Below are 19226 nucleotides of genomic sequence, written 5' to 3' on the forward strand. Positions count from 1 at the left end.
TTTGGCTGGAGAGGCTGAGCTTGCCAAGGTCCGTGTTAGAAGAAGTGAGAGATGAGTGCAACTATCTTTCAACACTGAAAAACTTCCACAGGTTGTTGACACTGATTTAGCCGATTTGTTGGTGAAATTTGCCTTGTCATATCTTATATGTGCATACCTAGGACTTTTTTTTTTTTTTTAACACAGAAAATCCCATACTCTGTCCACATTATTAAATCTACGGTAGTAGAAGCAGATTCTGCATTTCTGAGTGTTTCTTATCTCTGTTGGTTTTGATTGCAGTATTTCTCTAGCATTAGGTTTTGGGTTTTTTTTTCTGGATTTCTGTTTCCTTCTGTGAAATTCCTAACTGTCTTAAAGATCATTTTTACACTCATACTGCCAGTTTGTAAGACTGCGTAGTTTCTTCATGAATAACTCGCAAATATCTTCAGACTTATGTGGTTTTAATGGAGGAAAGATAAGTGAAATAACATAGGTAAGTTTTACATTAGCTGCCATTAATTCAAACTTCATTCTAGCTTAACTATTGTAGCATACTTTAAAACCCAGCTAGCATGAGTTTAATAGAGAAACATATTTTTTGAATGTGTTGATTTTGTTTTTTTATCAAAAATACATCAACTTTGCCTGTGTATCTCCTCCCTGCAAAACCATTTTATGTAGAAACAAAATATTAGCTTGTAATAATAACTACTTCCTTTATTTATTTTGGATGTGGTGCTTGGGGACATGATTTAGCAGTGGGTTGTTAGAGTAGTATGGTTAGGTTGCGGTTGGACTTGATGATCTTGAAGGTCCTTTCCAACCTGAGTAATTCTATGATTCTATGATTAAGAGATTGTTTTGTACTTGTGTTCATTTCTAACCTCTGTATTTTTGTGTGTTTTTTTTTCTCTTTTTTGTAAAAGGTGTTTCTCAAGAGTGACCGGGTTGCAAGAATGGTTCACAGTGGAGGATGTTCTGCAAATGACTTTAGAGATGTTTTTAAGAAAAATATAGAAAAGAGGGTCCGAAGTTTGCCAGAAATTGATGGATTAAGCAAAGAGACAGTATTAAGTTCTTGGCTAGCCAAGTATGACGCCATATACAGGGGAGAAGAGGACTTCTGCAAACAGCCAAATAGAATGGCCTTAAGTGCTGTATCGGAGCTGATTCTGAGCAAGGAACAGCTTTATGAAATGTTTCAGCAGATTCTAGGGATCAAAAAATTGGAACACCAGTTGATCTATAATGCCTGCCAAGTAAGTATTGGTGTCACTCCATTCTGTTGTGTTCAAAATCTCTCACACCCAACCTCTGCCAACAGGTAAAGTGTCTCACCTTCAGTTTTAAATGTATCCCCATACTTCAAGGAAGTAAAACCTCTCAGGAAGGAATCGTAGCATCATTTTGTCACTGGAGGGCACTTTGGGAAAAGAATATATGGTGCTTTTGCTACAGAGATCTCCTGAAACTTTTTACAGCTCCAATGATCTGTGTGATTCTGCAGAATGTTCTATAGTCTATATACCTGCGTAACTACATATTAATTACATGTGTATATTTGTGTATGTACAGACATATTTACGTACATTTGTGTATGCATTAATGTGTACATGTAAACATCTTTGAAAGAAATTTGCTGCCGTAAGTAGATAGATGGTACATATTGAATTCAGGATGCCCTTGGCCATGCAGTGAACACAACATAGTTCATTGCAAACACATCTATGAAGCTAACTTACACATTTTTGCTTTGTTGTTCTGTTTGGTAATGGAGATGTTCCCTGTAACTTACTGAATCAAAAACAGTCTATTCAGCAGTCATATTCAGATTTATATGTATAGTCTTTTGCTAATCAGTAGTGTAAGTAGTATGTAGAAGTGTTTTACCTGGCCAGTCTCCGTAGTGATGCAGCAACAAAATAAGCATTAGTTTGTGATGAAGAACCTGAAAAATGTAAGACATCTTTGAAAGCCTCACAACTGATTGGAGAAGGTATTTGTAGTATTTATAGTTTTTAAACTGAACTCACACAGCTTTCTAACCCATTTTTTAAATAGTACACCATACTGCAGCTGAGCTGTTTTTACATATTACTCTGAAGGTCAGTTTATGACTATCTTAGTACAGGAACAAGTATGGAATTTGCCTCATTTTTGACTCATTTTTTTCCATTTGGCTCGATACATGAGTATCATAAAGCCAACCACTTAGACATGCAAGTTGGTAATAAGGTCAAGAAGCACTGAAATTTTAGGGAATTATCTTACTTACTTGAGTAGGGGGTTGCATAGCAGAACACACAAGCCTAGGATAATTCAGTTTGGAAAAGACCTCAGGAGGTCATTCAGTCCAATGTTCTGCTCAAAGCAGGATTAGCTTTGTGGACAGACCAGGTTACTCAAGGCTTTATCCATTTAGGTCTTAAAATGGCCAAGAAATCAAGATAGACCACACAAACTGTGAAGAGAGCCTGCTCCAAGACTTGAAAACATGAAAAATTAACCTTTTTCCTCCACAAGTAGATTACATTTTACCTTCAGTAGGATCTGTATGGCCTCCTCCCTCCTCTGGTGTCTGATGATTTCTTAAATCAGGCTTTATCTGTCACTGTGAGTAGTCAGAATCTGCTGGTGGTGTTCATTGTGGTAGAGGAACACAGACATGACTGTAGAGCCTTGAATAATTAAATAACTTGTTCCTTTAGTCTAGAAGTGGTTCTTGTGTCTGTATAATTGAAGGCTTCTTGGTTTTGGTTCTTAATTTGTAGGAATTTGGTGCATCAAAACTGATTGGCAAATATCAGCAGAGCTCTCCAGTCTGTTGTATCACCAGTTCTCCATCTGTTCTTGGTCTGTAACCTATAGAGAAACTGAAACATCACAGCAACTCATTTTTTGTCTTCTGTTGTGGCTGAATTTTGAACATGGGGTTATTTTCTTTTACATTTTGTGAACAGTAAAATAAAGAAGAAATTATCCTGTGGTAGGTAGCAAGTGAGAGAGGCTGGCTGGCACTTCTGAGGTGTGCAAAGACTCAATGAGGTAAAGAGAAGACTTTTCTCTTCCTCTTTCTGGTGTTGAGGTCTGAAGGTTTTAAAAACTCCTGTGCAAGTCTCTGAAGTACACATTGTTTACCTGGGATTCATATGAGTATTGGAGGATGGGAAGAAAGGGAAACATCTCTTTGGGAGCAGTCATAGGAACATCTACATAATTAGGAAGAATGGAGAGAGACAGGCTTCATACCCTTCCTGCTTTAGGTTCTGTCTTAGCGAGGTTTTCTTTTTCCAGAGTAAACATGAGATTGATTTGCTAAAGCAAAAACTTTCATTTCATACTCCAACAGTGCAGAGTTGCTACCAAACATAAATTTTGTATCTTGTTCTTGTGGTTCAGTCCAGCACATAGTACACCAAAGGTATGAGGAGAAATCTGTTGCAAAGAAAAAGACAACATGGCTTTCCCAGGAAGTGCATTGCAGACAGCAGCCAGTTTCTTATAATGAAGCGCCTCTTCTCCTTTGGCAAAATCCTTCATTCCTCATTAGAGTTTTAATAAATTTTTTAGTTTAGACTGTATTTTAATCCATTCTATTTATAGTGTATTTGTAAAAGATGAAATTAAGTTAGACTCCTTTTTCAGTTAACATGACAGTTTTCATTCTTCCCTGGAAATACCTAGCTGTCTTTGTATGTAAAAGCTCACTTCTCTTTCCCTTAGCCACTGCTGTTTGTAATACTGGAGACTTGCAGATAGTGATAATCAATAATGTCTGGGAGCAGTGAGATAAGTGAAAGTCCAAACAGATGTTAAAATTGTATTTTTGATAGACGTTTTGATGAGTTGGCTTCTAGCCTGCGCTTCTAGCACAGAATCGGATCTTTACATGAAATACTGAATATTTTGCAGCTCTGAGAAACACCTGCCCTTAACGGCAAATCTGTACAGTTATAATTTGTGCAGAAAACTGTCTTTTTCTTTCCCCTCTTTTAATTCCTTCCAGCCCTTTGGAAATTCCAGTCTGAAAAATCTCTCACAATGTCAATGATAAAAGTGTATTATCCTGCAGCTACAGGGCTGGTAAGCAAACAAGAATGCTGTTTGTAACAGTAGGTGGTATTGTCTGCCAACTTTTTCCTTGTGACTTCTGCACTTTGAAACTTTTTACTGTTCGTCAGCAACGTTTGCTTTCCAGCCCGTACTAAATGGAGCATTTCCTTTAACTCTTAAACCCTTAGGTATCCTGCAGTAGGTCATCAGAAGATTCTGCTAGGACATGAGTTGTTGCAGGTCCACACAGGTTGCTGGTCTCAGTCCTTTGTGTGAGAGCAGTAACAGTGTTCATACAATCAGCATAAGAACTCAATCAGCAATTAAGTGAATAATTGTAGACCAGCTCTCTGGCATTGTCCAACAGTCTGCACAACTATGAGAATCTTACGATTTTTTCCTTGAAGACTGGCTTTTTGTCACAATATTTTAGTGTATATGAAATGCCTACGCGCATCCTTAGGTAGTGAACATTAACAAGCATTCACATCAGAGCATTAAATCTTTCTTCAACCCCATTTTCAACTTCCGAACTTAGAGCAAGGCTAGCAACTGCTACTGAGCATCTACATCTCTTTGTGATGAAAAGACTCATTTTGGAAGTGCTAACACTTTCACCTGACTATTATTTACATTGCGTTGCCTTGATCTGTGTTTTATGATAAAGAGATGATTGCGAGTTAGTTGGGACTTAATGATCTCCTTGACTTGCTTTTGAGATGCTTGGCCACAGTGTGTTGTTCTGGTTTCTTTGATTTACAGAGATCAAACATGATAAGGTCCTTTTTTTGTCTTTTTTTAATTATTCACTGATGTAGGAGATAACTTTGCAGAAGGTCAAACTGAAAGTCGAAATCTAGCTGCTTTGCAGTCATGCGCTATTATTGAATCACTTCACCAATACAAGAATTTCTTTGTGTATCAGGTAAACCATAACTCCACACAGAGCTTATTTTGACACTGCCTTTGTAGCATTCACTTTTTTGTCTGATCTAAAACCCCCTATCTTAGGGGAAGGGGAGGAGATTTTCATAAGGAAAGAATACTTTTAAGTCACATTCTCTTTTCTGACAGGTAATAAATAATTTTGAGAACACATCTGTTGAGTCTTCTACTATCAATGTTTTGGGAATCAGCCACAAATTAGATGGTACTTTGCTTCAAGTCATGTTTATCTATTTTAAAGCCTTGAATTGCTTCTGGTTCATGTCCTTGATTACCTATAGCTTTTACAAGGTGTATCTCTTTGAGTTAAGTGTCTAATACTGATAATTATGGACTATATTGTATCTTCAATAATAAATTTTTACATTTTTAATTTTTAGAAAGTTTCTGTCAAGTATTTCTCCTTAACCTAAGGTTGCCCTTGCTGCTCAGTACCATTGAGCTTTAAAGATTATTTTGCCTAGCAGTTTATTAAAGTCCAATTAATCATACAGTTTGGGTTAAGTCAAATTAGGGGCAATTTAATCTCATTGTAGCCTTCTTGACTTTCTTGAATGTTTGTAGTTCTTTTCCTTGGCTCGGTAAGATACTGAAAAGTAACAGTTATGTCATTGAATCACAGATTATCAAAAGGAAATTCACATACTTCTGGATGATTTTCTTAGAAGCTCTTATACCCCATAGAAGCTATGGGGACAAATGCAACTATATCAAGCATTGAGAATGATACCTTTCTACAGAAAATTTTGGTGTTAAGATGTTCTTTGTGAAGCAATGAAACCAGTGTTAAGATTCCTTTAGGAAGGAATACAAAAAATTAAAGAGATTAATTTTTTTCCTGTTTCAGCTTAAAAATTGTTAAGACTGTATATTATAGAGCATGCATTGCTATGCATCTGGGTATTTTTAGTCGGAACAAAAGGTGCCGGCTCTGCATCCAGATATTATAATGTAACCAAGGCTTTAGCTAAGACATTATCTTTCAGGTGATCACTAACGACTGCCATTATTTATTTCATGGTAAATCTTACCTGATACAATGCAGTAAACTCTGAAAAATGTCGAGGAGGTCCATTGCTGTAATTTCAAGGTAGTATCAGGTGCTGGATGAATTGTCATCACTGCTGTCTTATAAGTCCCTGTAGGATGAAAATATTCTTTTACCCTTCCTAATCTATCCTTATTTCACTGTTTAAAAACACGAAATGTGACATGATAAATGTGAGCTTGCAAAGTTTCTGCACAGAAAAACGATGCAATAATGATGTGCTGCCTTTCAGAACAGGTCAGTGTTTTAAAACTCTTATATGTGTCTGTCAACCTGAAAAGTATTTCATGCCTTTGATATCAGAAATGTTCAAATATTCACACTTCAGGCTTGTTCACACATCAATTCTATTGGTTTTGAGTACGTGTAAGTACAAGAATAAATCTTCTCCCATGCCCTCCTCTTTACAAAAAATCTGTTTTCTGATTGATTTTCCCTTTTCTTCAAGGGAAAAAAAAAGATGTGCAGCTATCTGTGCTTAATGAGAGTAAAGTATTTCAAGCAAGATATTTAAATGGAGAAATAAATCATCATTTCTCACTGGATTTTAGATTTGGTCTCTTCCGGAGACATCACTCGATTACATACATGTAGTAGTTTAATATGAAGTTATTTCAACAGTTCCCCTTTTAGTATTCTAGCTGAGCTGCTTCGTGTGTCTTTTACCTCAGTTTGAGAGGTCTTTGGAGGTCTTGCTCAAGACAGTAAAGATTTGGTACTTCAGAAAACAGTGCTGCAACCTCAAGTAGTCCTCCTAAGATCAGATCTGAAACGAGGCTGTTGGAAATCTAGAACTTTGCCGAACAGTATGTCAGATAGGTTTGCATTTTCAGCTTAAGAATGTGAGTTCTGGTGAGAAAGGAAATCTTGGAACCTCCAAGTTACTAAACTTTTAGTTCCCATAAACAAAAGTGTTTTTTTCTGTAACAGCAGAATTTACTTTGAAAGAAAGTGTCTGATTGTCCCAAAGGGTTGATTTGTTCACATTTACTCAAATGATAGAAGAGTGATGGAAAGAATATCAAAGCATCCTTGGAAAAGTAATTTACTTTTTAGTATGTTTAAATATCTGACTCTGAATAACATTTAAAAGCCTGCAAGTTACGTAATGGAGAAAGACTTTGAAATGTTTTTCTTTGTAGATGAAGGAATACTGAGAAAATACTAGAGAGAATTAGTGTGTTGGCATTTTTGGTACTTGAGGTATTGCAGTGTCCTTCTTACATTCAGCAAGTGAGTAAAATTGGCTTTGATATACACATTTAAAAGGAAAACTTGAGTGGAACATTGGAAAACTGAGAATATATTCACTTATAATCACTCTTAAGACACCATGGATTTTTCTGTCGTAGAATTGTATATCTGCATCTGTGGTTTCTGTTCTTGCTTTGCATTTGTGTGAATGAGTTGGACATATACAGTCTCTAGTACCATAAATGACCACCAGCAGTCACAGACTAGTAGATTCACTTGCATTTTCTACATTAGATTTTCTTCTAGGCCTGGTCTCCTGTGTACCACCTTCCTTGTCACAAGGGGTGAGCCTGGCTTTACTGAGAATCCACAGGCAGTTGCAGAAAGAATTGAGAGTACTCCTCTCCTGGAGTATACAGCTCTGTATTGTGCCTACTCTGTGGTTTGAAGTCATTAGTAATGGGATTTTGGCTGCAGATTTTTCTTTGTTTTTGTTTTTTGAACATCTTTGGCATTCAGTAAGTGCAGGAAAGCATCAGCAGAACAGAAAAAGATAAGGAAGTTTGTTTTGGCTTTGTAAAGCAGATCCTTTTAAGCTTGTTCTAATTTTACCTACCTCTGTGTTTCTTCTCCTAAAATATTCCTTTGGAGCCTTCAGGAACTAATTAATGCTGTTTTGACATTCTCCTGAGTTCCAGATCCAAGTAAGTTAAGCTGCCTCAACACTGGAAGCCAAATATATCCAGCATCTAACCTGCACTTTTATTAACATCATCACTGCATTTGACTCATGTTTCCAGCTGAGGAAAAAGTTCCTCTGGCTTCGTATTAAGCAATAAAAATAAAGCTCTTCTCCCAAAGAAGAGTTGCTGTTTTACATAATTACATATAATTTAATTCTTGTTTTAAAGGAGAGATCTTCTGTCTTCAGGTAAATAAATAACAGACAAATACATTTGTTACATATATTATTAGTTAGATTTCCAGGCTGACTACTCAATTCATTAACACATCTAGCTTAGATGTGCATTTGAATCCCTAGCTTACATGTGCATCTGAATGAATACTTTTAATCAGTCTGAACAAGTTAATGACCCGTAGCATGAATTTGTCACCTGTCCTGCTAAGGTAGAATTCTGTATTCCCTTTTTTTCAATTCAAAATAAAGCAATTTTGCTTAAAACAGTCGCTTCCAAAACAAGGATTCATTTGATAGTTTAGGTTTGATCCTCTGCACAGTTTTTCAGCAGAGATGTCTTCAGTAGTCAGTGTGAAGCCAGCAGAAACAGCTGAAAAGCCACAGGAAGAGAATGAGCCTATTTTTCTATCTCTCTCTCACGTTCTGGTACAGAATGTCTTGTTATGAATCTTAAGTGCCATTTTTTTCCTGTTTCTGAAAATTTTGAGAGAGATTCCTTTTGACTTTTCCTTCTTGAGAGGAATATGCCACTTTCTTTACAGCTGGCTGCCCAGTTAATGTTCCTGCACCCCAGTCACTTTCAAAGGGAAAGATGGAGGTAAACTTGGAAATGAGCCAGCTGACATAGAGCGTATACAGATTTCAAACAGAAATATCACAGGACAGCCATAATAGAGGATAGACCTTCCTATGCAAGAGAAATTGTGTATGAAAAATGGCTGAGAGATCTCCAGTTCTGTTTGGATAACCCATAATTTGTGTGTGTAGTTTTTTATTATCTAGGAAGGTCCTTTTGTGTTTCCTCTGAAAATGAGGGAACTCTCAGGTCATCTTTCCAGCTATCTTCTGCTGAAGCTGTCTAATATCTTGTCTGTAGTCCTTCCACAGAGTCCACTTGATACACAGTCTCATCCCAAATGAGGACTGACTGAACAGAATAGCCAACTTGCAGGGTCATGCTGTCATTTAGTCCCATATTTTGTACTACAAGACTCAAAGACCGTTGTTCATATCATCCAGATTAAGTTTGGTGTCAGTGCCAAGGCGGTCTGCTTTGTGATTAGATGTTCATCATTTCAGACTTCACATGTGTTTAAAAGACAGTGCCCGTTTCTCTCTCTATAGGTCTTCTGTGGTAGATTGACCACATTTTAGGTTTTTTTGCTATGGTCATGAAAAATTCTCAGGCCAACTACAGTAACCTTTTTGGGTTTTTTTGGTCAGTTACATGAGTAGAGAGAAGAAAAAATAATTGCCCCTTTCAGTCTAAAAACTTATAGCCTAATGGGAAGGGAAAAAATAAGAGGAAAATAAAAACAGAATTCATCTGTGCTTTGTGTTGTCTTTGAGTCTGTTTCTTGAGAAAGAAGAAAAAAGACTCAAATATGTTTGCTATAAACTGGAAAAATCTGGAATAAAAATGAGACTGGTTAGATAGGAGAAATCTTGACTTCCAACTACTGTTAAAAGGAGCAGTTTATGCTAAGCTCAAACACTCTTGGGCTGTAAGAGAAGAAATAGCCTTTTGCAAAGGAAGTAAGGAAAGAGTCTTTATTAGCTAACCTTCCTGCTGCCACTGAACAAACTGTTTTTGTAACCAGTCATGCATTACCAAGCATTCTAGTGTGGGAACACTAGGAATACCTGTAAATGAGGGAATATAATACTGAGCCATGGGTGAGAGCCTGCAAAGGTATGCACAATTTTCAGGAGCAGCTTTGTTTTATTCCTGTTATTAAATCATGCTCCTGTTAAAAAATCATGTCTGTCTGACACAATCTTCTCTTCAGACTGTGTCTTCCCTCAGGGAGACTGGAAACAAAGTAAGATCTTATCTGAAACATCTCTCCCTCCTTAGGAATGCTTTTCTGCTAGTGTTCTAATTTACTGTATTGGAGCAACTATTATGCTTTCCAGATGGTAGCAGGCTTTCTGTAACGAATGTTTTCTCACCATTTTAATGGTAGTAGTTCCCTCCTGTTCCTGTGTTTTCAGGAAGGTGGAGTCTGGAAGCTTATGATTTCTGGCAGCAGGAGAAAATTTTTGTGTCTCTGCAATTATTGATCTAGAAAATTTGTTCAGAATTCTGACAGCAGAGGAGGATGAGTGAGTCCTGCTGTGGGAAGAATGCATTCTGGACACATTAGGTTTGGTAATGGGATTAGCACAAAGAGGAAGCAAAAACTGCTCACGTTTGGTGACCCCAGCTTGTCCAGGACAAATGAATCCATCTGCTGAGTAGACACTTTTACTTGCTTCTCACTTGGATGCAAGATGTCTCAGTCACTGCTGAGGCCCACCCAGGCTTCTAGCTACTTCCCCTTGCTGCTCATCTGTGGGAACACCAATAACACGACCTTGAAGAGTTTAAAATTTGCCAGAGACTGAGAGCAACAGTCATAGAATCATCTAGGTTGGAAAAAGCCTTAAGGCTCTCCTGTCCAACCATCAGCCTGTCCTGTGGAGTCCTATTGCTAAATTGTATCCCTTAAGGGTACATTCAAATGTCTCTTAAGTACTTCTGAGGATGAGGTCTCCATTGCTTCCCTGTGCAGGCTGCCCAGTGATTGCCCAGGGTGACACATCCAACGTGCATAACTAGTGAAGCTTTGACTTCTTTGGTTGTGGCACCTTGTTTTAAGAGCTGGTAAGAAGTGATGGAATTAAACTGACAAGAAGGCACAGGCATGTTTGTGGGCAGAATTACTTACGTAACGGAAGATTTTAAACAAGGTTTGTTAGGAGTTAGGGAGCTAATTTCAGGATTAAATGAAGAAAAGTTACACGTGGAGGAGATATTTATGACAGAAAGCTTCAGGGGAGACTATAATATTCCCTCTCAGAAAGGAGAGTGCTTATAAATGTGGTTGCACTAAGGCAAAGTATTTGAACAACAAAAAGTCCATTCTCTGAGGCAAGATCAGAAGAGAAAGTAATATTGGTGATGTTGTGATGAGGGACAGTTGCAGACCAACTGACCAAGAAAGTGAAGTCATCCACGAACAAGTAATGGAAGTCTCCCAGTGGGAAGCCTTGATCTGCAAGGTCACATGGCATTGTGCAAGCAATCAAGAGAGTTTCTAGACTGTGTTAGTGATGATTTCTCATTGTGAATGCAAAAGGATCAGTTGGGATTCGTGCTCTCTGACTAGCTGCTCATGGAGAAGAGATGGAGGTAAGCATCTGGGCTGCAGCAATCACCAGCTGACAGACTTCAGGAACTGGAGGAAGGCTGAAAAGGTGCACTGTAAACTTATTTGTTAAAAGGATTGCTATGCAAAGACTCCAGAGAAGCTGCAATGTAGAGAAGCAGAGAGCCCAGGAGTAGGCAGATTTCTAATGCGAACATATTGAGTTCAGGAACAAACCATCTTGTACAGAATGGTTGAGGATAACGAGCATCACTTTAGTCTGTGAAAGCCTAGAGGGACTGTGGAGCACAACCTCTTGCAATTCATTTTCATGTAAAAGTAACATTATTAGTTTTTGTGGATACCAAGAGGAAATCATGTCCATCCATTCTGAGTGACAACTTTCAATAAATGACTGATAATGTGAGTAAGGAGAAGGTGGTAATACAAATTTACTTTACTTGGGTAGAGCTTTTGGCACAATTTACCATTCACTACATTCATATTTTTATACTGAGGAAGTATGTCTTGGGCAAGCTGATTATTAAATGGCTCAGAAATTAACTAGGTCACTCTGCTGAAAGAGTGACAGTCAGTGGTTTGAAAGCCCAGATGGTAGCTGGGAACTCAGTACTCATCTGTTCAGTATTTTTAGTATTTTTAGCTTGTTCAGCTTGGATGATAGAGAAAGTTGCTTTATAGTGGAGAATCCTAGTGTACTGATTAGTCCTTAGCGTGAAGAATGATGTGAAAATGAAAAAAAAAAATGATTAATACAGTCCACATAACTTCAAACTTTGAGAAATTAATATAGTAGACTATTGGTGAAGATCTGACTGTGCTCATCTTAGCAATTTTTCAACTTATCTACTAAGAAATTTAATGGAAGAAGAGGACTCGGCTAAGTTTAGAGTAAGAGTAAGTTAGAGTATTGTGGAAACAGGCTACTTGGACAAAGTTGCAGATTGCAATTTTCCATCAAGGAAAGACAACTGATTGTCTTAAATCATTTTTCTTAAATAAATTATTAGCTGTACAATTTAATACAAATGCAGACTTTCAACTATATAGAAAAATCTTGCCTATTTGAAGTAAGAACTGTTTTTTTTCTGTGGCTGAGCATTTTTTTTTCATCATGATTCATTTTGAAAACAACATCATATATTGTCTTTTGAAAATCTGTGATTAATTGGTGCACTAATTGTAAATTGTCAGCCTGAATTTTAAGTTTTCTATCTAATTCAGTCAGTCACACATCATTATTTAGGAAAAAGTTTGACATGTTATTCAAGGTGCTTTTACTTACTTAATGGGATGCTCATTAACCGTTATTCCCCTAATTGCATCTCTTCCTTTTGTTTTCAACATTCCAAAGAAAAATTAATCCGTGATTGATAAGGCAAGAAAACATTCTGCATGGTGCTTTTGGAGAGTGAGGAAAGTAATGAAAGGATAGGGGATTTCCTTCTGCATCAAGTCTTTTTATTTAATTTTTTTCTTAATTAAAATCAGTATAGTATAATCAAATTATGGTATTTGCCAGGTCTGTTGAGATAACACAAGTTCTGGGTACCTTTAGAAAAATATAGAACATTGTAAGCCTAGTTAGTATTCTAGGACACAAAGGACTAACAAAGTTTGCATGCTAATTTGAGAGTTGTCTTGGATATAGTAATTTTTGAACAGATAGTAGGAGAGGAGGAGGGTGGAAGGCTTTCTTATAAGAGGACTGGAACATGAGTCATAGCTCTTGTAAGGCCCATCATTACCTCCTTACCATGGTTGTGGGAGGGTATTCCCTAGGCAGAACCTGAAAGCAACTTTTATAGAAGGAGACACCGGATATCTTATTTCAGTAGGGTCTGGGGGAAGGTGAGAAGGTGGAATAAGAACACCCATTTCTTTGATCACCTTCTTACTCACCAGAGATTAACAGTGCAGGTGAGACCTCCACAGCACTTATGGCTGGCATGTAGATAAATGCTTAAGTGATTATAATAACACCCTGGAGACTTTTCTGTATCTTCGTTGATTACCTTAGGATTAAGAAATGCTTTATTTGGTTGGTAAAATAGGTACAATACGTAACTCTGAAGCTTTTTTGTTTAACTGTGGGACGTAATATTTAGCGTGATTAGATCTGCAAATAGTAAGAACCTACCATTATTCTCCTGTATTTTTCCCTCTCAGGGCAGCACACTTACCTCTCTTTTTCAACCTGTTAAACAGAGGTGGTTAAATATCGTAGTCTCAACCACTAACTTGGGTTTTGGTTATTGTGCAGTCAGTTGAACTCAATGACCTTAATGATCTTTTCCAACATAAATGATTATCACAGATGCCAAGAGAACAAAAGGCTGAAAGTTCTATTGTTTGTAGTGACACTTCTGAGCTGTGCTAACGTTTTTCTTCTGTTCTGTAGTCTGTCAGTGATCTACTGTTCTGAATCCTAATGCAATGCCTAATATAGCTTCTGGTGTTTATTAATAATATATATTTAGCTAAAAACACTGTTCTTCTGCAGCCAGTCGGCTGAGTCAGCGGCACGCCATGACATTGATTTTGAATGGCAAGTTCTGCAGTCAGTATCCAAAGACTGATGGTAGTGTTTTTAGAAAGCAGTATTGATAATTTAGAAGGAGATTTGGGGGGAGGTTTCCTTTTAATCTGTTCCTCAGAGTTTAAGTGTGATTTGTATCTGTTTCAATCTGTTTAGAAGGAGTGTTGTGTCTTTATTCAACATCTTCATGAATGACCAGGGGAAGGCAGTGTAATGGAAATCTCCAAGTTTACAGATGATACTAAACTGGTTTAATGCTCTGATTTTGCTCTATTTGAAAGAAAATCCAGAAGCATTTCAAAAACTGCATGGACAAAAGCATGACAGATAAGCCCTAGTGTAGCTAAACAGGAAAAATAAGCTATCATAGAGTGGTTTGGGTTGGAAGGGAACTTTAAGGATCGTGTAGACCAGCCTCCATGTCATGTACAGGGACATCTCTCCCTAAATCAGGTTGCTCAAAGCTCCATCCAGCCTGACTATGAACACTCCTTGGTGGGGAACTAGCATAGGATGCTGAACTGAGAATGAGCAGGTCCATATGCAACAATAGCTAAAATGCAAAAAAAAAAAAAAATTCTGCTTGTGACTATGAAGAATGTTGAGAATGAGACAGCGTTTCTTTACTTGATTGTCTTCACTGCAGAGAAAGTCAGAAGAGTTTCAGAATAACAGCATTTATGGACAAGCTTGTGACAGTGTGTCAGAACTGATATGCAATGAAAAACAATTTCAATAGTGAATAAAGTAAAATCCTATGGGTTTTTTTTTCTTGTATCGGAGATTCCTTTTTTAAATTTTATTTATATTGAGTCTTTCCATTTCAGAGTCTGCTGGTAGTAAGGTCCAGGTAATATAATAATTTCAAAGCTGCACAAAGACTCTGTAGTACTTTCAGAGAACTGTTATGATGAAAATGCAATCCAAGTAATACTAGCTAAAGACATATAATTGTCTAAAGACCTGCTCTCTGAGTTTCCTTTCCTCATCCCTAATAAATACTTAAAATACTTGTATCTAGGCCAAAGTGTATTTTTCACTAAAATCCCACATTGTATAATTAACAGTATTTGTGCTTAAGCCTCTGTGATCCAAATAGTACTTCAGCTTTTATCTTTGTATTAAATTGGAAGAAAAACTAATAGCAGACTCAGTACTGAGACCAAGTGATTTTTTATATGAGGGCTTAAATATGAGAGCTTAGCAGACTTTCTTCAAATGATATAATCCATATACCTAAGTGAAAAGATGATTTGCATGCATTACTGTATTTTATTGATTTATTTAAAAACCATATATCAAGATGTGTTTGAGAAAGAGATCGTTTAAATCTTGGAATTTCAGTTAGCAGAACACTGATTTTAATTTCAATTTAATGATTTTAAATAAAATGGAAAAAATGTTTCATTTGGGCCATCAGTACAGAGCACTGATGACAGTGGAGAGTGGAGAAATATAATGCATGTAAATTAGACTTAAAACACTTTAAAAACTATTCATTTTACATATTGTGATTGGCTTAAACTCTGTGTGTATGTTCTTCCTTTCCTGTTTAAAGTTTCATTGAAGGTTCTCCTAGGGTTCTGAGTGCTGGTAATCCCTGAATAAACTAACATCTCAATTGTTACAGACTACTTCTCAGTCTATGCTGAAACTCTCAAAGCTGAGTCACTCTTCACATTAGCTCTGCTTATGTTTTCAAAGCTTGAATGTATGGAAATGCCGTATCAAAGTCTCAGATTTTATTATTGTGCAAACTGCCAAATTGTACATCTAATGGCTGATTAAAAAAAAAAAAAGCAAGATTTAAAACTGAGTAATTTCTAAGTTAGAAAAAACCAAATCTTTTTAATTCTATTGGATTAATTTATATAATCTTTATATTTTGTTTTGGGTTTAATATTTTTATGAAAACCATTTTTAAAAATCAATTTATAATAATTATCAGCATGATCAGTATAAATGATATCTTCTGCCACCTTAATCAGTCATACATACAAAAATGGACTTTGAAGTGAGAAAACCAAGTCATTAAATTTATTTTGCTTTATTTTGCTTTATTTTGCTTTATTTTGCTTTATTTTGCTTTATTTTGCTTTATTTTGCTTTATTTCATTTTTCCATCTGAAGCCACTGCATTTGGCTGTTGACTGGCCATGCTCTTTATCTGCATTACTAATTGTTAACAATACTGATTACAGGGAAGTGTGCTAATTGCTTGTTTCATTCACCTGTACCCCTTCCAGCCTTATTTCATTATTTTCTATTATTGTGATAATAGAAATATAATATAAGATTGTTATATTTCTATATCTTTCCCCTCACCACCTCAAAAAATTGAGAAAAGTGATAGCACTCAGAAGGAATTTGTATTAAATCCAGTTCAAAGTCATGTTTAAGCTTTCTGTGGGCATTGTGCTGTGGGAAAAGTGAGTGACTAGCTTGGCCTGGAACAGTAGTCTGGCAGGGAATCTCGTGGAGGACTTACAAGTAATATTGCTGAGGAAAGGTCATGAGGTCTGATGGTGGAATGTGAGAAGTTGTTAGGGCACTTTGTAAGAGCCTCGGACTTGTAAGCTTTTCCCAGTTTTCTTGCTTCAGACAGAGAGAAAGCAGAAAAACTTTCAATGGTTGCTAAGTCTTTTGATTTGGAATTAGCTGAAAATGAGTATACTAGTATTCCACAAGAGAGAAAATGTCTCAAGTCGGTGTTATTTTCCCTTTATTTTAACAATTGGCAGATTTTATCTACCATTCTTCATTGAATGTTTCACTTCGATGCTGCACATCTCTGAGTTTATTTGTCACATCTAGCAATTTGTTGTTTGTGGATGTTGAGAAAGGAGCAAGCTGTGAAGAGGAGAGACGAAGGTGAGGGAACAGATTTGTTTAAGTTTTTCTTTTGCAGAGTTCTTTGGGAAATCCACAGGAGTTCCCCGTGGCACAGGCAGGATCAGCCACCAGCCATTTGCATGATACGTCGTAGAGATGTTGCAGGTGCAGAGGACATGTGAGTTTTTAAATGCCACTTTAGCAATCTTTCTCATTAATCCACCATATAATCTATGAACAAGGAAGATAAAAGATTTTAAAACTGAAGCTAAACAGCTTAGCCTTCACTGAAATGGAGGATTGGCAGCAACATTTTCTTCCCAACACAGCTGTCTTTCTTCTGTGGATCAGGAGGCTGCAGGGTTCTGGAATGGTCCAGCAGAAGCCATCAAAGAAGCTTCACACATCTTGCCCTTTAATCAAAATGGGACTTTTTCTCTCTATAAGAAGTGCAAGGAATTACTTCTGTTGTGATTTTTGTTCTTTAGAAGTTAAGTGCTGTTAAATTCATGCCCAAAAGTGTTTGCTATTACGAGGTGGAGTTTGTCTTGGGGACTGTGTTTTCTGCCTCACTTGGAAGTTGTTAATCCTTCTTTTGCATATTTAGCTGCTAATCTTGTTTCACAAACCTGGGAGACTTCAGGAATCTCTGCACGTTTTTGTGTTCAGCACATAGCAGCTTCTTAATGTGGCAGAGCATTACAGGGACACAATGCATTCTGAGCCCATTCCTATAGAACATCTTGGCATGTGTAATGATAAGGATGTGAGCAAACCCTGCAGGCCTCTGGGGCAACAGGTCTGTCTGAAGCAAAAGTCCTTTTAGAGCTAGAGATAAAAAAAACAAGGAGAACAGTCTGAAAAACGCAAGTATTTACATGCACCTCACCTGCTGCTTGCTCGTGTGATTGACAACCAAAGTTCAGTGCTAGGACTCTCCTGGCCTTCCCTTGCTCTTCCAGCCGTGCTGCTGGATGCCATTAGTTACTTATAGAAATCCATTTTTTTCCATCACGATGTAATCACAGCATTTAATCCAGGCCCTTTGTTCCATTTGGTGTGTGTTGATGGTTGCGGCCTGCGCTGCCTGGCAGCGGTCTGCAGGGAGCCTGCAGGCCGCCTCCTGGAGGCTGCCACAAATAACCCATCAGCTCAGCGAGGCCCCGCGCTGCTATGTGCGGCAAAATGCTGCTTTCAACAGAAAAAACGACCATTGCAGACCTCACAGAGCAGAGTTGAGGGAAAAGGCTTTGGGCTCTGCGTTGCAGAAATATGAGCAAATCCTACGATATCTGTACTGTCAGTTTAGTCGCTAAATGTAGATAAATTTGTATCACTGTTTGCATGTAAATGCAATTTCATGTTGATGTTACTGCAGATTAGAAAGCTGCAGGAAGCTAACTGAGCATTAGTGAAATAGTCACTTGGAGCACCTAAGCGTTGGTTTGAACATTTAGGAACACCCAGAACAGTAAATCCCAGCAGCTCAGCACTCATCTGCATTCGGATGGTTCTCTCTTGGGTAAAGGATATCTGTCTCTCTTTGCAAGAAGGGTAAGGCAAGGGAATGCCATGGGATTTAGTGTAGCACCTCCTGACAGTGTTGTTACCCCTTTTGCTTTGGGTTACTCTTGCACATTAACCAGACTTTTTCTAGTGTGCCACTCATACTTTTCATCAGAATACACAGATATGTTAAAGCCTTTTAAGTAACACACACACACAAAAAATCATTTAAATAGGAATCACAAAGTATGACATCTCTTCCAACCTGTTAAGATACGTAAACATTAACTCATTCAGATGTGTTTCTGTTCTGTGCTGTCTAGCCACACCAGTTAAACAACTGTTCGTTGGGCAAGATACGCTGTTGATCAGAATACTGATTTGTAACGCTAATAAACTTGAAGTCTTCTTTAAATAAGCAAATGATCTGAGGAGTGTAGACCCCATTCGTATTCAAGAGACTTAACAGCAGAGCCTGGGGATGAGCCTAACTGCTGGATCTGATTAATCCTCTGGCAGTGGCTGCTTGCAGCCCAACTGCTGCAAGCTTCCTTTCTCAGAGGTTCACAACTTGGCTAGAGTGGGGCTGATTTTCACAGATGGGATGCTGCTGAATTTCAGATCCTTGCTTGAAAACAAGATGGTGCTAGAGCTCTTTGACAAGATGGTCACTATTTTCCTTACTGTGGATAAAGCTGAATGCTATCTTCCATGGTCTCCTTTTCAGAAGCAAGTCATTTTGGTTGAAGTTACTAAAGCAGAAATTCAGAGTGGAAAACATCAGTCTGTTGCTTAGTAGTTGACACTGTTAAAAGCAATTGAAAATATCCTCTAATAAGAATTGTTGGGGAACTCATATATTGAGAAATGTTACCACCCCATCTCTGACAATAAAAAAGTTTGTAATAGAAATGATTTCCCTTTTCAGAGTGAGAAAGTAGGAGAAAAACATAAAGGCGACTTCAAGCATTAAGGAATAAAAACATTTTCAAATGAATAGCTTGATGTCTGACTGGCAGGTTTATTTTAGAAAGCTATTTTTGTATCACACCA

At 37.4% G+C, this 19226-nt stretch overlaps 1 protein-coding gene across 12 annotated transcripts in view; it reads left to right on the plus strand.

Moving 5' to 3' along the window:
* The window catches only part of CADPS2 (calcium dependent secretion activator 2), a 318188-nt gene that overhangs the window by 107867 nt on the left and 191095 nt on the right, over window positions 1-19226 (plus strand). For 11 of the 12 annotated variants that reach the window (XR_002434478.1, XM_021384806.1, XM_021384801.1 and 8 more), the window contains exon 3: window positions 912-1244. The exons of the other annotated variant lie outside the window; for it this stretch is intronic. Coding sequence is in view for 10 of the 11 variants with exons in the window: in XM_021384806.1 (XP_021240481.1) it covers window positions 912-1244 (333 nt within the window). In the remaining variant the exon portion in view is untranslated. The remainder of the gene's footprint in view (window positions 1-911; window positions 1245-19226) is intronic. 12 annotated transcript variants of the gene reach the window in all.

This window comes from Numida meleagris, chromosome 1 (assembly GCF_002078875.1).
Source record: "Numida meleagris isolate 19003 breed g44 Domestic line chromosome 1, NumMel1.0, whole genome shotgun sequence".
Taxonomy (NCBI): Eukaryota; Metazoa; Chordata; class Aves; order Galliformes; family Numididae; genus Numida; species Numida meleagris.